The sequence below is a fragment of the Condylostylus longicornis genome, unplaced genomic scaffold (assembly GCF_029603195.1).
Source record: "Condylostylus longicornis isolate FDR11 unplaced genomic scaffold, ASM2960319v2 ptg000013l, whole genome shotgun sequence".
In the NCBI taxonomy this organism is placed as follows: Eukaryota; Metazoa; Arthropoda; class Insecta; order Diptera; family Dolichopodidae; genus Condylostylus; species Condylostylus longicornis.
Window position 1 is genome coordinate 6,129,178 of NW_026577982.1, and position 22,789 is coordinate 6,151,966.

Consider the following 22,789-nt stretch of genomic DNA (forward strand, 5'->3'; position numbering starts at 1 on the left):
GCAATCGTTATCTCCCAAAGACTTGCAAAATCGGTTTCATAACATTCAGTTCATTTTTGATATTTTGATGTTTCAAAATGCAATTTTGATGATGTTTCGCCTAAAATTTTAAATATTAAAAACAAAATAATATTGTTTTGATTGCGTTCTGAAATTTTATATGTACATACATATCTTTTCTTTAATTGTTTCGAAATTTACGTTACGCACTGCAAAGTTGCTGTTTTATCACGACTAACAGAAATTTGTGTTTTATTACGGCTGATATTTTTGTTATTTCGAGTATAATTCGAATACTTAGTTTTTGGCGTACTTAGTTTTTGGCGTAAAATTTCCAACTTAACACAACAATAAATGTCAAAATATTTTATTTTCCAATCAAAATAAATTATGGGAATTTAAAAATTTTTGCCGAGAAAAAAAATGTGAATCCTATGTTATGTATGCAAAATCGAGCCCCCTAACAAAATAAAAAAAAAAAACAAAATAATATTTTTTCAAACGGCAATACTCTTAGCAACTAATTTGACATATTCATACTATACTCTTTTTGTTTTCATGATTTCAAAATGTCAAAAATTTTATGTGCTGTCGCGTAAAAAGTCTTGTATAGAAAAAGAAAATTCAAGAGAAAAAAAAAATGAATTTAATTGTACAAAATAAAGTGTAAAAGCATTATAAAAATGGTTAGTGATTTATTTATTCTACTGAAAAACAAAATTTAAAGAAAAAATTGGAAAAAAATATTAAAAATACGATCACTCTTTTAAAAAAAAAATTTTCGATATCGATTTTTTTTTTTTTGGATTCTTCGAAGATGGTGATGGTGTAGAAGTGTGTTTTTCTCTTTATAGCATTTTTTTGGTGTAGAATTAATTGCGTGTCTTATTATTTTTTTTTTGTTTTTATTTTAGTCTTTGTTTTTCAAAAAGGATAACTTATTCTTTAAAAATTTGTGTTAATAATAAACCTGAGGTGGAGAAAATAATGTCAAGGACTTTACATTAATTAACTAGAAGAAAATTGGATGTATAGGAGTTTATTTATAAGACATTATTAATTCTAAACTTAATTACAATAATAAAAAAAAATCGAATTTATGAAAAAATTTTTTCTTGTAACAAAAGAATATTTATAATTTTATTGAAACTAAGACATCATTAAATGATTCATAAATTTTAAAAAGTAAAAACTAGCTTAAAAATCTAGAAAAATGATGATCTAAGCTTTTCAATGTCATGCAGATAATTATAATTGAAATATTTGTAAAGCTAAGGAAAAAAATGTTCTTTTTATATTCATTTACGCGTCTTAGAGTAAAGGATAGATTTTAAAGATATTTTTATTTTTGTAAGAAAACATTTAAAAGACACAAATATTGCGTAGATAATATTAAAAATTCGGAGTAGACATTTAAATTTGAGTTTAATATTGTTTTTTTTTTTTTTACCCACAATTTTCTATTGCGCGTTGTATAACACAGGTATATTAGGCAAGTATTTAGATATGCAGGATATAGTGAAAATTTAACACTTAAAATAAAACACTTACAAAAATTACAAACATTACAACTTCTACTTAACGCAAAATCAATCACTGATTTTGTTATTTAAAATAAAATGAAATTGAATTAGAAGCAAAACATAGTTTGTTTACATAAATTAGAAGGTGTTAAACCAGGCTTACTGAAAAGGAATTAGTAGTTTATATGCTGAAATATTTATTTGTGCTTTTTTAATTAATAATACTTAATATATGTAGATAGGAAATGGGAATTTTTTTTCATATTTATGTAGTGATGTAATTACTAAACATTGTATGTATGAATATTTTAAGATAAATATTTAATATTTTATTTGCTTTTTATTTTTTATTTATACTTATTTCTTTTTTTATTTTATTTTCGTATTTTGAAAATAATGCAATATCAATTTCAAAATTAGTTACGCCTGTCTATTAATTTTCTTTTTAGAACCTGATATTTTTCTCAAATAAATTTTGCCTACAAGCAATATAAATAAATATCAATCAAATATTTTTCGTATATACATATTTCAAAGCATTGAATTAATTCGCAATCCATTTTTAAGTTATCACTATTAATTTTTGAATAAAAAATAACCTACAAAACAATTTTAACTATCAACAATATGAATGCCGAAGGTGATAAATCACAATTTGTAAGTAGCGGTGGTGGTTTAACTGGTGCTGGTTTCTCAATACCTAGACAAAATCTTAACAATTTCACATCGAAATTAGGTAGCGGCAGTGAAACGTCAACGGTTGTGGCAGCGGCTCTTTACGAAAAATATGATAAACCCCAAGAACGATACGTTTGGGAAATGAGGAAACGTAGTCCGAATACAACACCAGCAAGTACAGTATTAAATTCACCCGATTTAATTGATCCATTAGGTTATTCAATGCAATTGCATCAACATCAACAAATTCGTGTGGGTCGAAGTCCTGTTAGCTTACTAGAAACATCAAATGAAAATAATCCACCAAATACTAGAACAAATAATATAAGTGGTAATAATGAAATTATTGAGAATAATATACCACAACAAATGCTCACAAGTGCTGGCTCACCCACCGATTTGGGTACTTCTGGTGCGAATTTGATTCGGGGTGGTGAAATCGTTGTTTTCGATGATATAGATACCAATTGGATGAAATCAAATAAAGAATGCTGTATGAGTAGCGAAGATGTATTAAAAGTTACAAAAATGATTGGTCAATTACCAATTGCAGAGTATGAAGGCTCTCCAAGAAGAATTGGAAGTTTTAATCAACAAGAAATTTCACCAACCAAAAGTTTTAATTCTAGCAATAGCGTTATTATTGGTGGTAGTAGTAGTAATAATAATGGAAGTTCCAGATCTCCGTCTACTTTTCCAAGACCACCTGGCTTTCCGCAAAGAATATCTCCAAACATTCAACAAGATGATCGGAACAAATCCCCTAATTTAATTGATATGGATGCAAGTGATGATAACATTAGTGATAAAACTAATGATAATAAGTCATCCTTAAATCTTTCTGTTCTCGGTACTAGTAATAATATAAATAAAGATAATAAAGATGAAGAAGAATCTATCAAACCAAAGACTCCTACTTTTGATTACCTGTATGAATTTTCAGAAACACGCAAAGTTTTAGAAGAATTTTTTAAATGTACTAATAATGATGATGAAAGAAAATTTAGTGATTTAAATGAAAGTGATGATTTAGCAAGTACTGTAAGTATCATCCTTTTTTTCTTCAGTTTTGACTTATTTAGCTGTCACATATTTAAAATTTTTTTAAAGGATACAAATCAAGATTATAATAATAGGAGCGAAGAGAAAAAGGCTGAACAGGCTTATATTGGTCAAAGATTAGCTAGGTTACCAAATGAAGAATATATGGTGCAAAAATCTCCAAGAAAACATGTTAGTATTAAAAAATTCTTTTTGAGTAATATAAGGTTAACTTAATATAAATTTTGTTGTTTGTAGAAATATGAAAACTACACTGAAAATAATGATATTGAGCTCTATATTGATACGAACAGTCGTAGTTCTGGTGATCTGGCTGATACAGAGTTAGAAGCTAATTTAAGAAGACATTCGAGAAATTTCACTTTATCGCCAGAAACGACGGATTATGATTCAAATTGTGGTGATCTAGATAGTTTATCAAACGACATAAATTGTCCAACTGATTTTGGGAAGCTTTATACAAGTATGCCGGTTTTAGAAGATGGGTTATCTAGTGGCCATGCATCAGATACTGAAAATAATTTATCGTCAGCTGTAATTGAAAAAAACTATTTAGAAATGGCTCCTGTGGAGAACATGGATACAAATAATTTACGAAAAACAATCAACGATACATCTTCTTCAATTAACTTAACAAATAATTTGTCATCGGCTCTAACGACAAATCAAATCTCGTCAGTATCATCAACAGTAAACATTTCAAATACTAATAATATTAATTCCATTGTTGAACTGACTAGTAATAATTGTATAGGAATTACAAATAATAGCAATAATTGTAAAAACATAAAAGAAAATAATTTTGAAGCTATATTTTCTTCAAGTAAGTATTTTAAATTATATAAAAAACACAAAGGATTTATATAACAATATATGATTTCATAAAACACAGCTTTATCACAATCAACTCCACCACCTCCACCAGCACCAGCACCTCACCGACATTCAACGACAACCACAATATTACAATCAATACCGTCTTCAGCAGCTGATATATCTGAATCTCAAGATATCCAAGAAGCATTGAAAGATATTCGTTCTGCGTTGCAACGTACGAAAGCATTACAAGACGCAACAAAACCAAAATATTACGATGAAGTTATACAAGGTGGTCACGAATCTCCTATATGGGTTCCAAGAAAAAATACACAATCACAAGAAAATCTTTCTAATCTTTCTAACTTACAATTAGATAATTGTAAAAAAGATTCATCAGTTTCTGGCAATGGTCATGATGAAGAAGAGGCAGATACAGATTTAGAAACTGATCGTTTACTTGGTCAGCAAAGGTCAGACGACCAAGATTTCTTTGATGAGAAGGTAAATAAAATTTGTTGAATTAAATTTAATTTTAAACAGAATCTTCTTCATGTTTTACCCCTTAATTAAAACATTTCTTTTCAGCCATGGTTAAAAGCATCACGTTTAAAATCACCAACAAGCCTATCTGGTATAACGTTAACAACAATTGGGTCAGCAACTTCATCAGTAGCAACAGGTAGCACAAATGCAATTGTTAAACCTCAAACATTTTCTTCGGCTACTATTCGTCAGGGTATCGGTACCGCCTTGACACCAACATCACCTGAACATTGTCATATTGTTGGTTCCTCTGACATAACATTAACTTCTCCAGAAAAATTGCAATTTACAAAACCAAGTCCAACTAGTTCCATAAAATCAAAAAAAGACTCATTAAATGGTGATAAAAAATCAAAATCTCGTAATAAAGAAGGTACATTGACTCTATTAATTTGAAGATACACCCGAGTAATTTGAAATTGTTATTTTTTTTTTAATTTCTTTATCTTATTTGGTTTTCAAATTATTTTTACCTTTTATTTTTACTCTTTAACCCTTTATTTTATTCTTATTATCTTATTAAAGAAAAATATTTCACTAATTCCTTTAGAAATAACATATAAACTAAAATAAATTAATTTTTAAATTTTTCCACGCTTTCACGTTACTAAAAATTCAAAATAACAAAATAAAACACTACAATAAAATCTGCACTACAATTAAAAAATCTACTAAAATAATAATTATATTTAAATTACCAAAAAAAAAAAAAAACAAATCCCAATCAATGCACAAAATGTAAGTTGTCTTTCTATATTCTATTATTAATTCTTTTCTTTCATTTAAATTTTGAAAAAGTAAACCAAATTTAAGGATTGAATGAATTTCACATAGTAACAAAAGTTATTTTCCTTTAGCACTCTTGGATCCTGCAGTGTTGATTGAAGGTGTTTTATTCAGAGCTCGATATTTAGGTTCAACTCAACTGGTTTGTGAAGGCCAACCCACAAAATCTACAAGAATGATGCAAGCTGAAGAAGCTGTTTCCAGAATTAAGGTTAATTTTCTTTACAATTGACTATAGTACATTTTCATGCTGTCATTAGAGCAGTCTACCATAATTATAATTATCACATAAATATTCGCAATTAACATAAATTTATTAATTTGTTTCTTTCTAACATGCTAACATAATTTGTAAAAAAAACAGGCCCTGGTAAGTATTATTTTATCAACTCTACGTCTTATTATTTGATTCGATCTTGAACCTCCACAGTTGTTGTCAGTTATATAAATCTTTTTACACTTATAGTCTAATATTAATTGTGATATTATAATCTATAAAAGCAGCACAAATACTCGTATATTATATTGACACTAAATATGTTATGCTTCAAATTTTTATTTCGTAGCTTTGTTTATTTTAAGAAAAACAATGAATGGAACATTTTGAAAGCTTGAAATTTTGATGAATTAGATCAACTTTTTAAGCATAATATTGTATTGTAGTTGTATTTACTAAAAAAAATAGTGGTTCGAGTGATGAGTAATTTTAATTTGTCATTCAAATTAAAGATAACTGCGAATGACAGTTTCGTTAATTTATTTTAGTTTAAAATTTTTCTAGCACTTTTATTCGCCCACACATTTCATGTAGATCACTCAATAAAGTTACCAAAAAAAATTTAGAACTAAATTTTCGAAAAAAACTAATTTGTTTGATGTTTACAGATTTTCATTCGAAATATTAATTTTAACGTTTTGCAGAATGATAATTTTAAAACGTTTGTCTCATTTTTATAGGCTCCAGAAGGGGAAAATCAACCAAGTACTGAAGTAGATCTATTTATTTCGACTGAAAAAATTATGGTTTTAAATACTGATCTTAAGGAAATTATGATGGATCATGCCCTTCGTACTATATCTTATATAGCTGACATTGGTGATTTAGTAGTTTTAATGGCAAGAAGACGCTTCGTTCCTTCAGAAACTGATGACAATGTTAAACCAAATCGGACACCAAAAATGATATGTCATGTATTTGAAAGTGATGAGGCACAATTTATAGCTCAATCTATAGGACAAGCCTTTCAAGTCGCATATATGGAATTTCTAAAAGCGAATGGTATTGAAGATCATAGTTTTGTTAAAGAAATGGATTATCAAGAAGTATTAAATAGTCAAGAAATATTTGGTGATGAATTAGAAATTTTTGCTAAAAAAGAGTTACAAAAAGAAGTTGTTGTACCTAAAGCGAAAGGTGAAATTTTAGGAGTTGTAATAGTTGAAAGTGGTTGGGGTTCAATGTTACCAACTGTTGTAATAGCTAATTTAATGTCATCTGGTGCTGCAGCTCGTTGTGGTCAATTAAATATTGGTGATCAATTAATTGCTATTAATGGTATGAGTTTAGTTGGACTTCCATTATCAACTTGTCAAACTTATATAAAAAACACAAAAACTCAGACTGCTGTGAAATTTACGGTTGTGCCTTGTCCACCAGTTGTTGAAGTTAAAATAAAACGACCGAATACAAAGTATCAATTGGGTTTTAGTGTACAAAACGGAGTGGTAATAATAAAAATTTTTTTTAAATCTTATTTCTAAATTAAATAAATTTTTTTTTTTTTTAGATTTGCAGTCTTTTAAGAGGTGGAATAGCTGAAAGAGGTGGTGTACGTGTCGGACATAGAATAATTGAAATTAATAACCAAAGTGTAGTTGCAGTTCCGCATGAGAAAATTGTTAATTTATTAGCGACATCTGTCGGAGAAGTAAGATTTGTGCATTCTTATTCAAAACACATGATCACATAAAGTACTCATATATTTAAGACTCACATTTTCATAAAATTAGTATAAATATTATTAAAGCAAACAGAACATTAATTTATATTTTTAATATGTTTTAGATTCTTATGAAGACAATGCCAACATCAATGTTTCGTCTTTTAACTGGTCAAGAAAACCCAATATATATTTAATTTTTCCTTCTTAAACCTTATATACAAAGTATAATTATAAATTAAAATAGAAATAATAATACGCTTGTGTTCTTCATCAACGTAAATAATATAATTTCATCTTCTATTGGTAATGAAAATCGATAAAAAAATAAATTGCAAAAACAAAATATAATTGAGAATCTCATTGGAATCAAAAATAAAAATTAAATATGCATTCATTAAATCAAAAAAAAAGCAAAAAATTATACAAAAATATTGTTAAAATGCTAAAACTAGAAAATTTTCTACAGCTTTATAATAAAAATATAGAACAAACAAAAGAAAAAAATAATTAAAATTCTAGAATCTTTCATGAACAATCATCAAAAAGGCTTATAAATATAAAGGAACAAAATGAACACTCTTAATTGGTAGATTTTATGTTTTACGTTGTACTCAAGCTTTTTAAATTATTTTAACTATATCAATATTGGCATAAAGCATTTAAAAAGCAATTTTAAACGAAATAAATTGCAATAAAAAACAATGACGATAATATCATTTCAAACACATGAATATTATTATATATAACCTTATTGTACGATTAGTGGCTATTTAATAAAAATATTTCATCGTCATTTTTTTCAACTGTAACTTTCATAATATCAAATATAGTACTAAAACTAAAATCAATCAAAATTTCTTAACCATAATATTTATATCCTTAATACAGAAAAGCAATCGTTGAAACAAGCACATACATACATAAATACTTCTTTTTGTTATTGCTAATTTAATTTAACCAATTTTTCCTTCTGAAATCAAAATGCTACTATTAAAATATGAATATGAAAAATAGCTGCAAAAATTTGTTGTTAAAATTTAATCTTAATGGTGTATATTTAATAAATAATAACTAAATCATAATTTAAAATAAAATAAATAAGAGCTTGTGATTAATTTAAATGAAATAATTCTTAGCTATTAAGATTGCAGTTTATAAAAATGTAATTATTAAAAAATAAATGTTAAAATATTTAATAATTTTTTAATTTCAAATCGATACAGTAATATTTATATAAAGCAATTATTCTTGTATAAGGACATAATTTATTGAAGTAATTTCATTTACTGCGTTTACTCCTATAATTTAGATGCTATTATTTTATTAATATTTTAAAATAGAATGCAGTTCAATACCACAATATACAATATTTCAAATAATTTAAAACAATATTTTACGTTTTATACGTTATATATAGAAAAATGTACATCACAATTGAACATCATTTGGCTATTTTAAAATTTGTCCATACATAAATAGTTTATTTGAATTATTAAATTTTTTTCATAAGCATAATGTTTTAACGTTTTATAAATTTTTAGTGATTTGTCTTTAATATTACCATCTTCAAACCAATAACGTAGTTCATTTCAATTTTGTCATGTGAAATTTGAAGTATATTTTAGAAAGTTCCGGGTTTAGTATTTGTTTTAAAATTTTTCTATTAATAATTAGAAACTTTTGAATAATTAATATAAAATAATTATTATTGTATTGAATTGAAATTTGAAAATGCTTAATGCAACAAAGCAAAAAAAGAAAACTAAATCAAAGAAAATATATTTAAAAAGTATTTAAAAAGCAACTATTATGTAAGTAAAAAGAAAAAAAAAAGTAAAATTTTCAAAATAAAAATAAAAATAATGAATATTATGTTCTTATTAGTTTTTCTATTATTTTATATAGATTTAAAGTTTTTCAAACTGTGTATTATCTTGTCCAATTTGCTTATAGCAAATCTAAAAAACAAAAATACTAAAACAAAAATTTACATTGTCTAAAGCAAAACCCTTTGTAATATAAACATAGTAAAGAAAAAAACAAAAAAAAAGTTAAAAAAAAAAGTTTAAATAAAAAAAATATTAGGAGAAAAATACAAAGAGAATGGAAGCAGGAAAAATTTTCAAATGTATATTTTGTTAAGTGAAAATGGAAAAAAGAAACTAAATATAAATATATAGATATAATGTATATCTAATAAGTAAACTACATATATTAAAATAGATTTCTAATATGAAAACATGTATAATTTATTAAATATTTTTCTAGAAATATTTTTTATAATGCTGCTTAATTTTATTTTATTTTTATCACTTGATTTTTTCAATAATAATAATTTTAGCTAACAAAATATTAAATTGAGCTTTTCAACATTTTTAGTCAAAATAATATTTATGAATCAAAATTTATTTCACATGTATATTCTAAAATTTTAATTTTTGATTAATACTTGATAGTTGAAAATTTAATAAAATATTTCTTAACTAATTTATAATTAAATTAAAAATATCTATTTTTATATTCTAATATAATTCTAATACAATTTTTTTTAAGTTTAAAAATAATACTAATTTTTAGTATGTTTATTAGATTATGTTCATATTTCTTAATTATTAATTAATTATTATACTTCAACATTATTAATTAGTAGTTATTTCATTTATAATTCTTAAGTTTTTTCCATCCTCGCTAGATGATCTAAATTAGCTTTGGCGAGCTCTTCTGTTGTACTCAACATCGCGGGTTCCATTACCTTGCATTACCCATAGATGTTCCTTTTTTTTTTTTAAATTTATTTTATTTATATTTTTATATATACATATTATGTTTTTTTAAAAACAAAAAAGGAAACCAAATTATGTATTTTATGAAATATTTTGTTAAATTATCAAGTATACATTTATATTATTTATAAAGCTAAAGGCTTCTAGTTTTAGAATGTAACATTGTTGTATTACAATAAGTATATTTTTTATATTTTTACTTTCTGTCAGAAAATTGAATTTCTGTCAGAATTTAAAATATTCACTTTTTTTTCAACCCATAAAAAAATTGTTTTCAAATATGAAACAATTAAAAATAAAACAATAGAAAATTTTTGTTATAAAATTTAAGAAATGCAATTATGTTACATTTTTAGAACCATTAATTACAAAATATTGTATGCTTATATTAATACTTATATTCAAAAAATCATTGACTCTACATCTATACATCATTAATTATTTACTAATAGTAAGACTATAGATTCCTTATCGTACATGTATTACAATAATTAAGTAAAATGAAAGAAATAAAAAAAAAAAAACACTGCAAATATATTGCACAAATTTTATGTTTTTACAATTATTTTTCCACATTAAAACAAAACAATCTACAATTAAAAAAGCTAAAAATCAACTTTAATATATTAAACAAAGAAAAAGCAAATGCTCAAAACAAAATTGTATAAAAATATATTGAGATACATAATGTATAAATTTATGTATAACAATAGATAATGTAACTAAATATGAAACTAAAGTATGTATGTATAAAATTTATTAAAATAATTATTATTGTTTCAAAATTAAGTTTATTTTTTTAAAAATAAATGTGCCATTTACACGCATTTTTTTTTTAATTTTGATTAATTGTAGAAAATAAATAATTAGAGATTTAAATTTTGTATAAAAAAAAAAGGAAAATAAACAAGTTAACGAAGTTTTATAATAAATTTTTTAATTAAAATGCGTTATTTTAGAAACTTTGATTTTTCAATATAATTTTAAATTAAAAAAAAATATATATATATTTTTTTATAAAACATGTATTTAATTTTTCAATCTCTAATTCAATTTGAACAATTCTATACATATAACTCAATTTAAAAGAAAGTATTTGGCCATATTTCTTTTATATCAAGAATCGTAAAATTGTACTATGAATTAAATTGAAATTTTTTTTGTATTAAATATGTATAAATTTCAATATAAAATTAAATAAAAATATTTAATAGTTTTATAATTTTACGATAAAAATGTTTTCGCTTTAACTGTATTTGAAATAGAAAATCAAAAACAAATAAATTGTAATTCTAAGTTATATTACGTAACCATTGAAAATTTTAACAAAATTTTTATATTATTTTATTAGTTGTACTAGTTTTCAAATTGAGCCATAATGTAAAGTTTATTAAAATATTTTATTCATATAATGTTGTAAAATATTTTTTAATTTTTATTTTAAATAAGGATCAAAAAATATTATTTAATTAATAATACTTTTATTATTTCAAAAGTTTTTTTTTGCTTATTTTTTCAATTATTGAATTTTAGTTGTTTTTTTTTAGTTTATTTTGTTTAAGTTTTTGTTTCTTTATTCAAATTTTGATGTTAAGAAAAGTATTTTGATTTTTTCAATAATTTGTAGCAATCAAAAATATTTTTTGTTTTTTATTCAATTATTTTACAAAAATTAATGTAATTTCATTACCTTTTTGTATTTAAAATTATAAAGTTTTTTAAAATTTTAAATACAAAATTTATTTAAGATAAAATTTTGAGAAAAGTAAAAATTTTTCTATTAAATATTTTATTGTATATGTATATATGATTTTTTAATATTTTATTTTGCATTAACAAACAAGTAAAAATTCAATATTTTCAATTAAAAATTTACTAATCATTTTCAAATATTTTAAATATTTTTGTAACATTATTAACAATTGGTGAGTGCCTAAAATTTATTTATTTAAATTTTGTTTTTGTTTTTTTTGTTTTAGTGTATTCCCCATGTCAAGAAAGAAAATATAAAAAAAATTAAATTTAACGTGATAAAAATTTTGCGAAATATTTTTTTATGCGAAAAAAAAAAACGAATAATTTTAGCTTTGTAAATTATATTGAAATTAATTATTTAAAATATTTTTTATATTGAAATTTTAATTAAAACAATTAGAAAACAAAAATGTAAAAGGTAATTATAAAATATTATTAGATCCCATTTTTTCTTTCAATATTAGATTTAGACAATACAAAATTTGAAATGAAACAGAATTAAGAAAATCGTAAAAATATTAAAAAAAAAAATTTAAGAATTTTTTTTTTTTTTTGCAAAACAAATTTGAATAGGACTGATGTTGAAAATAGTATTACAATCAAAAACAAAAAAAAAAACTCAGAAAATCTATAATCTCATTTTGAAAGTATAGTTCAGATTAGAAAATGAAATAAAATCGAATTTTTTTTTTCATTTTATTGCATTTATCCTTCATTTTATCACTTTCACTCCACCACACCCCTTCTACATTAAAAATTATTGAAATTATTTGCTTTTTTTTTATAAACACACAACAATATTTTCAATAATAGTTTTAGTGAATCTTAAATATTTCACAAAAAAAAAAAATACACAAAAAAATAGGATTAAAATCAAAATAAATGCTATTGGTATACTGCTAAAATTTACACACCTTTTATATGCAATTATATTATACTATTATATGCCCTTAATGTCTAAATATTTATATTTAATAATTTTATTTTTACTATTTTTTTAATTTCGAAATGACTAATATATATATATATATATATATTTATATATGTATATCGCTGTAGTTAGAATAACATAATTTATTGGTCCATTAATAACAAAAAAAAAAAAAGAAATTACAAAAAAAAAGCAAAAAAATGTAATAACAAATTGAAAATATAAAAAATATACATAAAAAAAATGTATATGTAAATGTTAGTAAAATTTAAAATAATAAATTATTATGTATGAAAAAATCGTAAAAAAAAATATTCGAAAATTTCGAAATAATTAAAAAAAAAAAACAAGAAATATAAAAATGTATTGAAAAACTAAAAAATTGCTACAAAATGAGAAAAAAATTAAAAATATTAAAAAATTTAAAAAAAAATGGGAAAAAACGTGAATGTATTATACAAGTATTCGTGATAATTGTTGTTTATAAATAAAATAAAAAAAAAAAAAATGTGCAAAAAAAATTTATTGAAAATAATAAAAATAATTGATGTGAAATTTTAAGCTAAATATTAAAAAAAAAAACACAAAAATTAAACAAAAATTAATTAGAATTGAAGCGAGCATTAGAAGATTTACTTGGTTTTGTTTTTGTTTTAATTTTTAATAAAATTTTTAATTTGAATCTTCGCGCTTAAATATTTAGATAGGAACACTTAATTAGACAGAAATGATTATTTTAAAATTTATGTAATTACAAAAAGCAAAAGAAAAGAAAAACAAAAAATGCATAAAAAACAATATTATAATATTTTTATTATCCTTATTTTCATTGCAAAAGGATTCTTTATATATTAACCAACATCAAAATGTTCTTATTTATTTAACTATGTATGTATTTCAATTGATACAATAAAATATTAAAATTATATTAATTAAATTATAATAATATTTTGTTTTTAATTAATTTCAGTTAATTGAAAATTAACAAAATTAATATTAAAATAAATTGAATTTATTCTTTATTTAATAATAATTACTCGGTTTATGTAGTATACTTCTTATAATTAAATTAATTTTTTAGTTATTACTTGAAATTTTTGAATTAAATGTGCAACATTTATTTTATTTAGATTTTTAATAAATTCATTTTTAAACCTTTGATTTGGATTCGTCTTAAAATTATTGTATACAATAAATCTAAAATTTTACAAAAGTTTTTTTTTTTTTTTTTAAAAGAAATGTACTTTTCAAACAAAAATTTGAGGAGAAATTCAAATGACTTCAAATAATTTTTATGTATTTTATATTTATTAAAGTCTTAATATATTAAATTAAAAATTTTAAAATTTTGTAAAATTAATGTAGGATACAAATTTTATTGTAAAAACCTGTTTGTATCTTCATTCCGATTTAAATATTTTTTTCAAATCTTTCTTAAATAGGATTTTCATTTAATTTTGCTTTATTTAAAAATTTATTTAGCAATTGAATTAAAATTTATAATTTTGATTAACAAAATTAATTTGTAAATTTTTTTATTATTCTATTAATATTTTTTTTTTCTTTTTAAAAATAAAATTGCCGTCCAAACTCCAAAAGTTGTAAAACTTTATAGATGAACATATTATGTTGTGTTAAATTTAAAAAAATATGTTCGATTAACATATCATACAATCATATAAATGGTATGATATACAACATAATATTATTATTTATGTAAATTAAATGAAATTTTTCAATTTAATATTTAATTAACTGAAATCATTCATTGTTTAATTATACTACATTATAGAACATAACATAAAGAATTCTATATAAAATGAGGATAATATATAAATATTGATTTAGCTGTAAACTATTAGAAATATAAAAAAAAAAATAATAGATAATATAAAAAAAATGTCTACAAAATTAATTAAACAAAAAAATGTTATTATAGAAAATTATTTAAATTAAATTAATTTATTAAAGAAAAAAAATAAAAATGAACAAAGTTAAACCAAGAAAATAAATACAAACAAAAAAATTAATTAATTAATTAATATCGCAAAGAAAAGCATTAAAAATTTAATTTTTAAAATGTAAAAGAAAAAAAAGAAAAAAAAAAATTGTACTGCATAAAATATATTAAAAAAAAAAAAAGAAAAACTAAAGAAAAAAAAATTGTATAATATTATTTATCAATCAGTGACTTCGCATTTTTTACTAAATACATATTCATATATATACGTATATATATACATATTATATATGTACATAATATATGTATATATATGTGTGTATATATATGTATTCATATACATTATGTATATATATATCAAAAAAGAAATAAAAAAAAAGTATATAAAAATTAAAACGTAAAACATTTTTTTTTACCTACTCCTATTAACAATTTGAGTTCTGCAGAAGACTAAAGGAGGAAACATTAAGATTCTTAAGTTACAATAGTGGGGGATTTTCGATAATTCGGTTCTAAATCGTAAAACAGCAAAATTCAAAAATTGCATATTCGAAAATGAAAGTTGTGCTAAAAATTTTAAAGGCATTTTTATGTTTTTTTTTATAACTACTGGAAAAATATTTATAAACAAGAACTGTTTATAACTCTGTTTTGAAGAGCAAAACAGAGTTGGTTATTGCAGAATTACTCGATATTACGATTTACGGATATGTTACATATCCGTAAATGTAAAGATTTTGTATGTATTAAAAGACTTTTGAGGTTTAATTAAGTACATTTAGTACATTTGAGAATTGTCGAAAATCCCTAGTCTTCAAAGTATTTCTAGTTTCAGTATTTGAACGAAAATTTTCAAAAACAATTTTCAATAAAAAATTGCTCGTAGTTGGAAATGTCCATTAATTAACACTACTGATTCTCGGTTACATTTCCCTTTTAGATTCTTTTGTAAAATATTTGTTCCGATTAAAATTAGGGACTTTGCAATACTTGTTTTTTGTTATTTTAATATTTTTATCAGTATTATCAGAGATTTAACAATTTTAAGTAAAAAATATTAGAAAATCATTTCTTATTACAATTTTAATTACATACTAGAATTGTTATTTACAAAACATACATACATTCAGGCCAAAATGGAAGTCAAATTAAAAAAAAAAAAAAAATTTAATAATTATTTATTTGCTTATATTTTTTCCCTATGTTAAAACCCATATTAATAGATTTCTATTCTCTATCCATAAAACATAAGAACCAATTATATAAGCTAAGGTATTTAAAAATCCAAAAATGCTAACAATTACATTTAATAATGACCAGCGATATTGCCAAACAACAGCTTCAGGATGTTCTGATCTATCAAATAATTGAACAACAAATGCTGTTATATAGAGCAATGTTATAACAGTTGTAACAATAATTTCCTGAAAAAAAGAAAAAAAATATATATATAAATAAATTTTGTGTTTTAGGATTAGTTAGTTAAAATTTTTTTTATGCCAGATGGTAAAGATTGGATAGTAAAACTCTTGTTCTAATATAACATGAATAATATGTATATGAAATGAAATTGAATGTTATAAGGCGCAAATTTCGAAATAATTTTTAAATTTTAAACATTCAAAAACCAGAGGCCTTGCTATGTAATTCGATTTTTATGAAAAAAATTTTGCAAACACGGAAATCGGATTACATAGTAAGGCCCCAGTTTTTTTTAACAAAAGAAGGAAATAGAATCAATTTGAATTCTAAATAAAATTTAGAACTGAATTCTAAATTAAAAATCATCCAAAGTTTGGAACACTATCTTTAGAAAAAAGAGAATTACATTATTGATTGTTATTGATTTTTATGCTTATTAAGAACGATTTTAAATAACTCTTTTGCAAATTGTCTCTTATATACAAAATTTTGCGAACAAATTTTCAGAACAGATTTTAGAACAACGTAATGTCAAGAAATATTTAATTGTACGAAAAGATGTAAAAATCACGGATCCGAATTTTTTTGCAGTGAATAATTTCCGAACGAATTATATCTTCAATATGTGCAGTGTGTAAAATTTTCGAACGCGGTACATGTTAGAACTGAATTAACAAAAACCCCCCTAGTCCTAAGTCAAATTTCCGAAATGAATGCAATCTGAAGCAAAATTACTAAACATTTCCCAAATAAAAAACAATTTTTATTAATTTTTTTTTTAATTTTATTAATTTTTTTTATTTTTTTACAAAAAAGAAATTTAGTTTTGTTTTTCTTCCTTTTTTTAATTTTGTTCTTTTACATTCTAAAACAAAATGTTTTTTTCCATTTTTTTTTTCTTATTAATTTTTCGTATTAAAAATAAGAAATTATTTATTAACTAGCATAAAAACTAAAGATTTATTACAAAAAAAAAATAAAGTAAAAAAAAGTTTTAAAGAAAAAAAAAAATACATAGAAAAGTCATTAAAAAAATTCTACATAAATGAAATTTTATAATATAGATGAAAAGCAAACGGAAGTACAAAAAAAAAAATTTATAAAAGTTTAAATTTAGAACAAATTGAATAAATTCTGACAACGAAAATGTGCCGTTCATATACTCAAAAATTCAATTTTGTGATTTAAAATTTTAATTTTTATATAAAAAAAAAATATAACAGTGAAATTTAATATTTACTTTGTTATATTTTATATAATATGCTATATACAACCTTAATATTTGAAATTTGAATGCGGTATATAACGATATATAGCGAAAACAGCCCTAATTTTCTCATAAACTTGAATATTTTTTTGCAATATAGCGAAATTTTGTAATATTGCGCAGTACAAACATATGAAATGTGTTGAAATAGAAGTTTTTCAAAGAATTTCTTTAATATTTTTTGAAGAATTAAATAAGACAAAAACGCCTAAGAGCAAATCAAATTAATGTGACTTAAGATGAAAGCAGAGAAGAACGATTTTTCGCGGCGAAATGTCAAAATTCATATATAAAATAAACACATGTATATAAATGAGAATGTCCAAAATGAAGCAAAATTACGATCGCGAATTTAACCAACAAAGGTAAAATAGCCTAAATTCGTATTTTATCGCTAGCGATTTTTTTACATCATCTGTCGTTATATGTGTGTTACATTGCATGAAAAGACTGGACAGTTGATTTTGCCGATGCACTGTGTTTCTTAATGAATTTTGTATTTTGCCGTTCTTTTCTATGTTAATAAGAGAAATCGTTTGCTGTTGCCGTTCACCACTTTGGCTCTGTCTTTACACTTATACCGCAATTAGTATCGCAGTCAAATACATATGTTTTTCCTACACTTAGTCAAATATTACGTTTGCATATTTAAAAACTATTTTTAAAATTATTAATAAAATTGATTCTCGGAAAATTTTAACAACCTTAAATTTTTGTTTGTTTTTTTTGTATTTCAACTTTTCTACTAATTTTTCTTAACTATTTTTTGCTTTTCTTAAATTTTATAATTGAAAATTTTTCTTGCATTTTTGACATATTTTTGTGTTTTTTTTTTGTATTTTTTGTTTTATTGTTTTTTTTTTGTTCTTTTCAAATAAATAATTATAATTATATAAAAATTAAAAATAATTTAATATTTATTATAAAAATCTTTTTTTTTTTTAATTTTCTTCTTTATTTTTTTATGAACATTTTAATTTTATTTTGAAACATTTTTTTTAAAATTGAAAATTAAAATTGTTTTTTTTTTTTTTTTTGATAACTATTGTGTTGCTCCACTTCTATGTTCAATGAATAGTAGATAACAGCCGGCAACATATGCCAATGTATTGAATAGACCGAAAACACCAGCTGCAATATTTGATCCTGACCATGGATGATAATAAGTAGACCAACCGGATAATTGAACAATAAATGCAATTAAATATAAGAGGGTAACCAGGGCTGTATTTAGAAGTTCCTAAAAATAAAAATTTGAAATTAATATTTTAAATAGACTTTTAAAATTGTAATCTTTTTTTATATTTTATATAAATTAATGTTAAAATTAATTGATGCAAAAACAATTTCAAAATTTTATTTTGGTATGGCAACTCTATAGACTTTTATTACAATAGTTGTGATAATTTAGATAAAATGATTTTATTAGAGGAGGTTGTTATGTAGGAAAAAGTGTATATGGTTTCCAGATAAGGTATTTGTTTTGAATCTTCATTTTTTCTTTCAGAATTTTTGTTTGTAAATTTCAGCTAAATCTATATAGTACAGTTAATTAGAAAACTTGTAAATTTTTAAGAATCTCAACAATTTACTTGACTTACGAAAAATATGAACTAAAAACTGTATACAAGTTAGTAATGTTCAAGATCATTTTATTTTTAATATTAGGAGCGTTTTTTATTGGAATTTCATATGTGAAATGTTATTCATTAAGCATATCGGATAATCGAAAAATTAATAAGGAAACTTAAATAGAAAATTTAAATAATAAAGCGGGAATAGAAATGTTGCAGAACAATATGTATATGAAAATAATATTGATGAACAAACAATCAGACAACAAAACAAATTTATTATTCAAACGATAAAAATTATTTTTTTTTTGGAAATAAAATTCTTATTATAAAAAATAGAATTCTGCTAACCTTCAATTTTAATAATAAATAAAATAATAAAACCAATAAACTTATATTCAGCCATTCAGCTATTCAATTTGATTATATTAATATCTTTAAATTTTAATTCTCTATGGCACTTTTCTTGGTTCTTATATTATATTTTCACTATTCTTCCACATTTATAGAATTTATTCAACAAGATATACGTAAAAAAAAGGTGAAAAAGAAACAGTACTTTACCAAAAGACATGGTAGGGTAAAGGAATTCTTTAGTTTTTCAAAATAACTCTTTAGTGACCCAGAATAGCTATTAATTGAGTTTGTTTTAATGAGAGAAAATTTTTCTCCAATAAAACAAAACCAAAAAATTTGCCTCTTTTTAGGCATTTATCGAAAATTTTTAAATAAAATTGTCTTAATACAAGAAATAACTAATGAATTTTAAAAATAGTATTTTAATTTAAAATTATTTAAAATTTTGTTGATAGAGATAGATAATATATGTCTACAGGGACAGTATTTCAGTTAAGGGGGAACTCGACATATTGTAAAACATTTAAATAATTTTAATTTATGCCATATAGATAATTGAAACGAATTATTTAATGTGAATTTTTTAAATTAAATTTAATATAATTGAATTAATATCATTTTTAACTTACCGTTAAGATCCAATTAATTGCCAAATTAAGATTTTCACGTACACTCAAGAAATATGCGAATGCCCATAATAATGTTGCAATAAATGATGTAACAGCTACAAATAAGAAGAAATGTGTAACTGATGCAGCTGCTGGTGATGCAAGTGCCATACAAATAATGCCTAAGAGCTGTAAATATAATTAATATTAAGAAAAAAATTAAATAAATTAATTTAAAATATTAATAATAGTGAAATATTTAAAATTTAATTTAGTATTTTCAAATAAATTGTAATAATTTGCATTTTAATCAGAAATTGAGTGCTTTGACAAATCATGAATGAGAGATATCATGATATAATGTGATCATGATATAATGATAAACAAGAATATAGAATATCAATTGTAATTAGTAGTAGTAGTTGTAAGAGAGAGGGGCCCAATCCGGACACCACATTAAATCCACGCCCCTCTCCAAAAGAAACCCCCAATAGGACATGTTTCCTCTGCCACATCAAAAACGGATAAGCACAAAGAACATGTTCCACATCCTCCAAATCCGTCATATCCTGACGTACAACTAACGTTAGTCATGCATTCCAAAATTCCAAAGCGACATCATGTACCCATCACAAATTACAATATTCGTTACTTATGTAGAATAAAAGGAAATTTTAAGTTTTCCCTATTTTTCTTGCTTCAAAACTGAGTAACTCAACAATAAATCGAATTAACCACTTTATTGCATACCTCATATATTGCATTTTAAAATTGCATATTTAACGGCAAAACTTTTACTTTTATTTAGAATTATTTTTAAATGCAGCTAAATTAAAAATTTTACTTTTAATCCTAATTAATTTTTATTTCAATTTTAAATTTTAATTGTTTTTTTTTTTTTTTTTTTAATATTTTATTGTCTCTTCTTTTTATAACTAATCTTTAGTTGCCAAAAATTTAATAATGTCACCGCAAGAGTAAAAAACGAACAAATCATTTTTATTATAGTATACATATAATATGTATGTATACAAAAATATCGTTGTAACAAAATAAAATAGAGAACAACAAGAAAAGGAGAAAAATAAAACGAGCAAGCAAATGATCCAAAAAAAAAAAAAAAAATTGTTTTTAAAGTGAATGACGTGTGTAGGAGTCAGAGATCAAAAACAAAATAATAATATAGCAAAATATAGTAACATAGTAATAAACTATTGACATACTTACATATTATATACGTAAATTGTTATACATGTATAACAGTTGTATAATAAAATACATGAATTTTTCAAAAAAAATTCATGGAATGAATTTTATCTAATAATTTTGTTATTTGTTCAAATAAAAGAGATTAACAGCATTTTTGGAATAGCATCTACTACTCCTAAGTAATAAATTTGTAGAAAATATACATATGTATGTATCATATGTATGGTTGACTCTACGGCATTGAAGATATATGTACAAGTAGTATATGTTTGTCTTCCGAATTCATAATATACAAGTTGTATATTTCAAGATTAATACAAAACACCTGTGACTCAAGATATCCGATACCAAAAATAATATTTGGTAAAAGAGGTTTATTGTATTTTTTTTTTTTGATTCTTTTATGTCATATCATTTAAAGCGCCAACGCAAATTAGATTTTTCTTTACGAAATTAGATTTTTCTTTACGCTTTTATGGTTTTTTTTTTTTGGATTATAATTTGCAATGATCGGATATTTATTTTTTTGAAATAAATAAGCTCTAAAATTCACTCAGTATGGGAGATTTATTTGAAAATGTGTGTTAGAATGTCACTCGTTACACACCATTTTTGTCATAAAAAAAGATAATTTTTAAATATTTTTTTGATTTTATTTGAAAATCTTTTGAATTATTTTTTGAATTGCTTTACTTTTAGTTCGAATTTATTGAATAATATGAGAATTTTGCGTTAATCTAGAATGATGTAATATTATTCACTGAATAAATTTAATATTTGATTTGTATTACGGAAATGAAAGCCTCTTGGGAATTGTATTATATATCACAACTATCTGTGGTAACAATTAACAAGTGCTTAAGTAGAATTTGACAAATTTTTAGTTTTATTGTAATATTAACTTTGCCTTATATTCTTAACTTTGATATTAACTTAGAGATATATAAATTTAGTTGGTTCTGGAGTATGAATAAAACTTGTAAAAATTAATAATTTTTTACAAAATTTCAAATTTAATACTTCTGCGAGCTGATACGGTGGCTAATGGTATGAACTGGAACTGAAGTTAAAAAGCAAGTATTATTTTTCAAAATAAATTTCAAATTTTAAAATCAAATCCTTTAGTTCAATATGTATTCCATGGGTTTGGGCACTGTTTTCTTAAAATAAGGAATATTTAACTAAATTAAGATAAAATTCGCAATGTCAGTTATTAAATAATATTTACTAATTATAAGTGCTGTGGAAAATGCGATATCGACAATTGTAATTTTATTTCGTACCAATGTCTTGCAATCTAACACACGATTTAGTCTGATTTAATTAAATTCCCATCAGCCAAACAAGTGAATTGCTCATACTTATTAATCCTTATATCATTTATTTGTTGAAATTTCTACTTAAATTTCTTGTTGAACCTATTTCTTATATTATTTTTGGCTGCGACGCTTATTAATTTCGTTTTTGATTATATTATAAATATATTTGTTTATTATAAAGCCGAAATTTTGCTAAGAATTCAATCAGAACTAAATCAATAACATTTAAACTGTTATACTGTAATATCAT

General features: G+C 22.6%; 2 protein-coding genes across 4 annotated transcripts in view; one reads left to right on the forward strand and one right to left on the reverse strand.

Moving 5' to 3' along the window:
* Positions 1–579: 579 nt before the first annotated feature.
* On the forward strand, positions 580–8,153 carry LOC129605171 (uncharacterized). 3 transcript variants are annotated; one of them, XM_055514756.1, is made up of 10 exons: positions 580–686; positions 1,973–3,242; positions 3,312–3,434; positions 3,501–4,086; positions 4,156–4,583; positions 4,668–4,998; positions 5,483–5,622; positions 6,369–7,136; positions 7,199–7,339; positions 7,477–8,153. In XM_055514756.1, the coding sequence occupies exons 2-10, from the start codon at positions 2,151–2,153 to the stop codon at positions 7,546–7,548; spliced, it is 3,681 nt and encodes a 1,226-aa protein (XP_055370731.1). In that variant the 5' UTR covers positions 580–686; positions 1,973–2,150; the 3' UTR covers positions 7,549–8,153. The 3 variants fall into 3 exon arrangements, with proteins under 3 accessions (XP_055370731.1, XP_055370732.1, XP_055370734.1); XM_055514757.1 differs by having other exon boundaries at positions 5,501–5,622; XM_055514759.1 differs by having other exon boundaries at positions 4,668–4,761.
* Positions 8,154–16,965: 8,812 nt separating this feature from the next.
* The window catches only part of LOC129605314 (MARVEL domain-containing protein 1), a 46,356-nt gene continuing 40,532 nt past the window's right edge, over positions 16,966–22,789 (reverse strand). Inside the window, exons 2-3 of the mRNA XM_055514995.1 lie at positions 20,033–20,200; positions 16,966–18,712 (exon numbers count right to left, since the gene is read on the reverse strand). Coding sequence (XP_055370970.1) covers positions 18,515–18,712; positions 20,033–20,200 — 366 coding nt within the window. The 3' untranslated portion in view covers positions 16,966–18,514. The remainder of the gene's footprint in view (positions 18,713–20,032; positions 20,201–22,789) is intronic.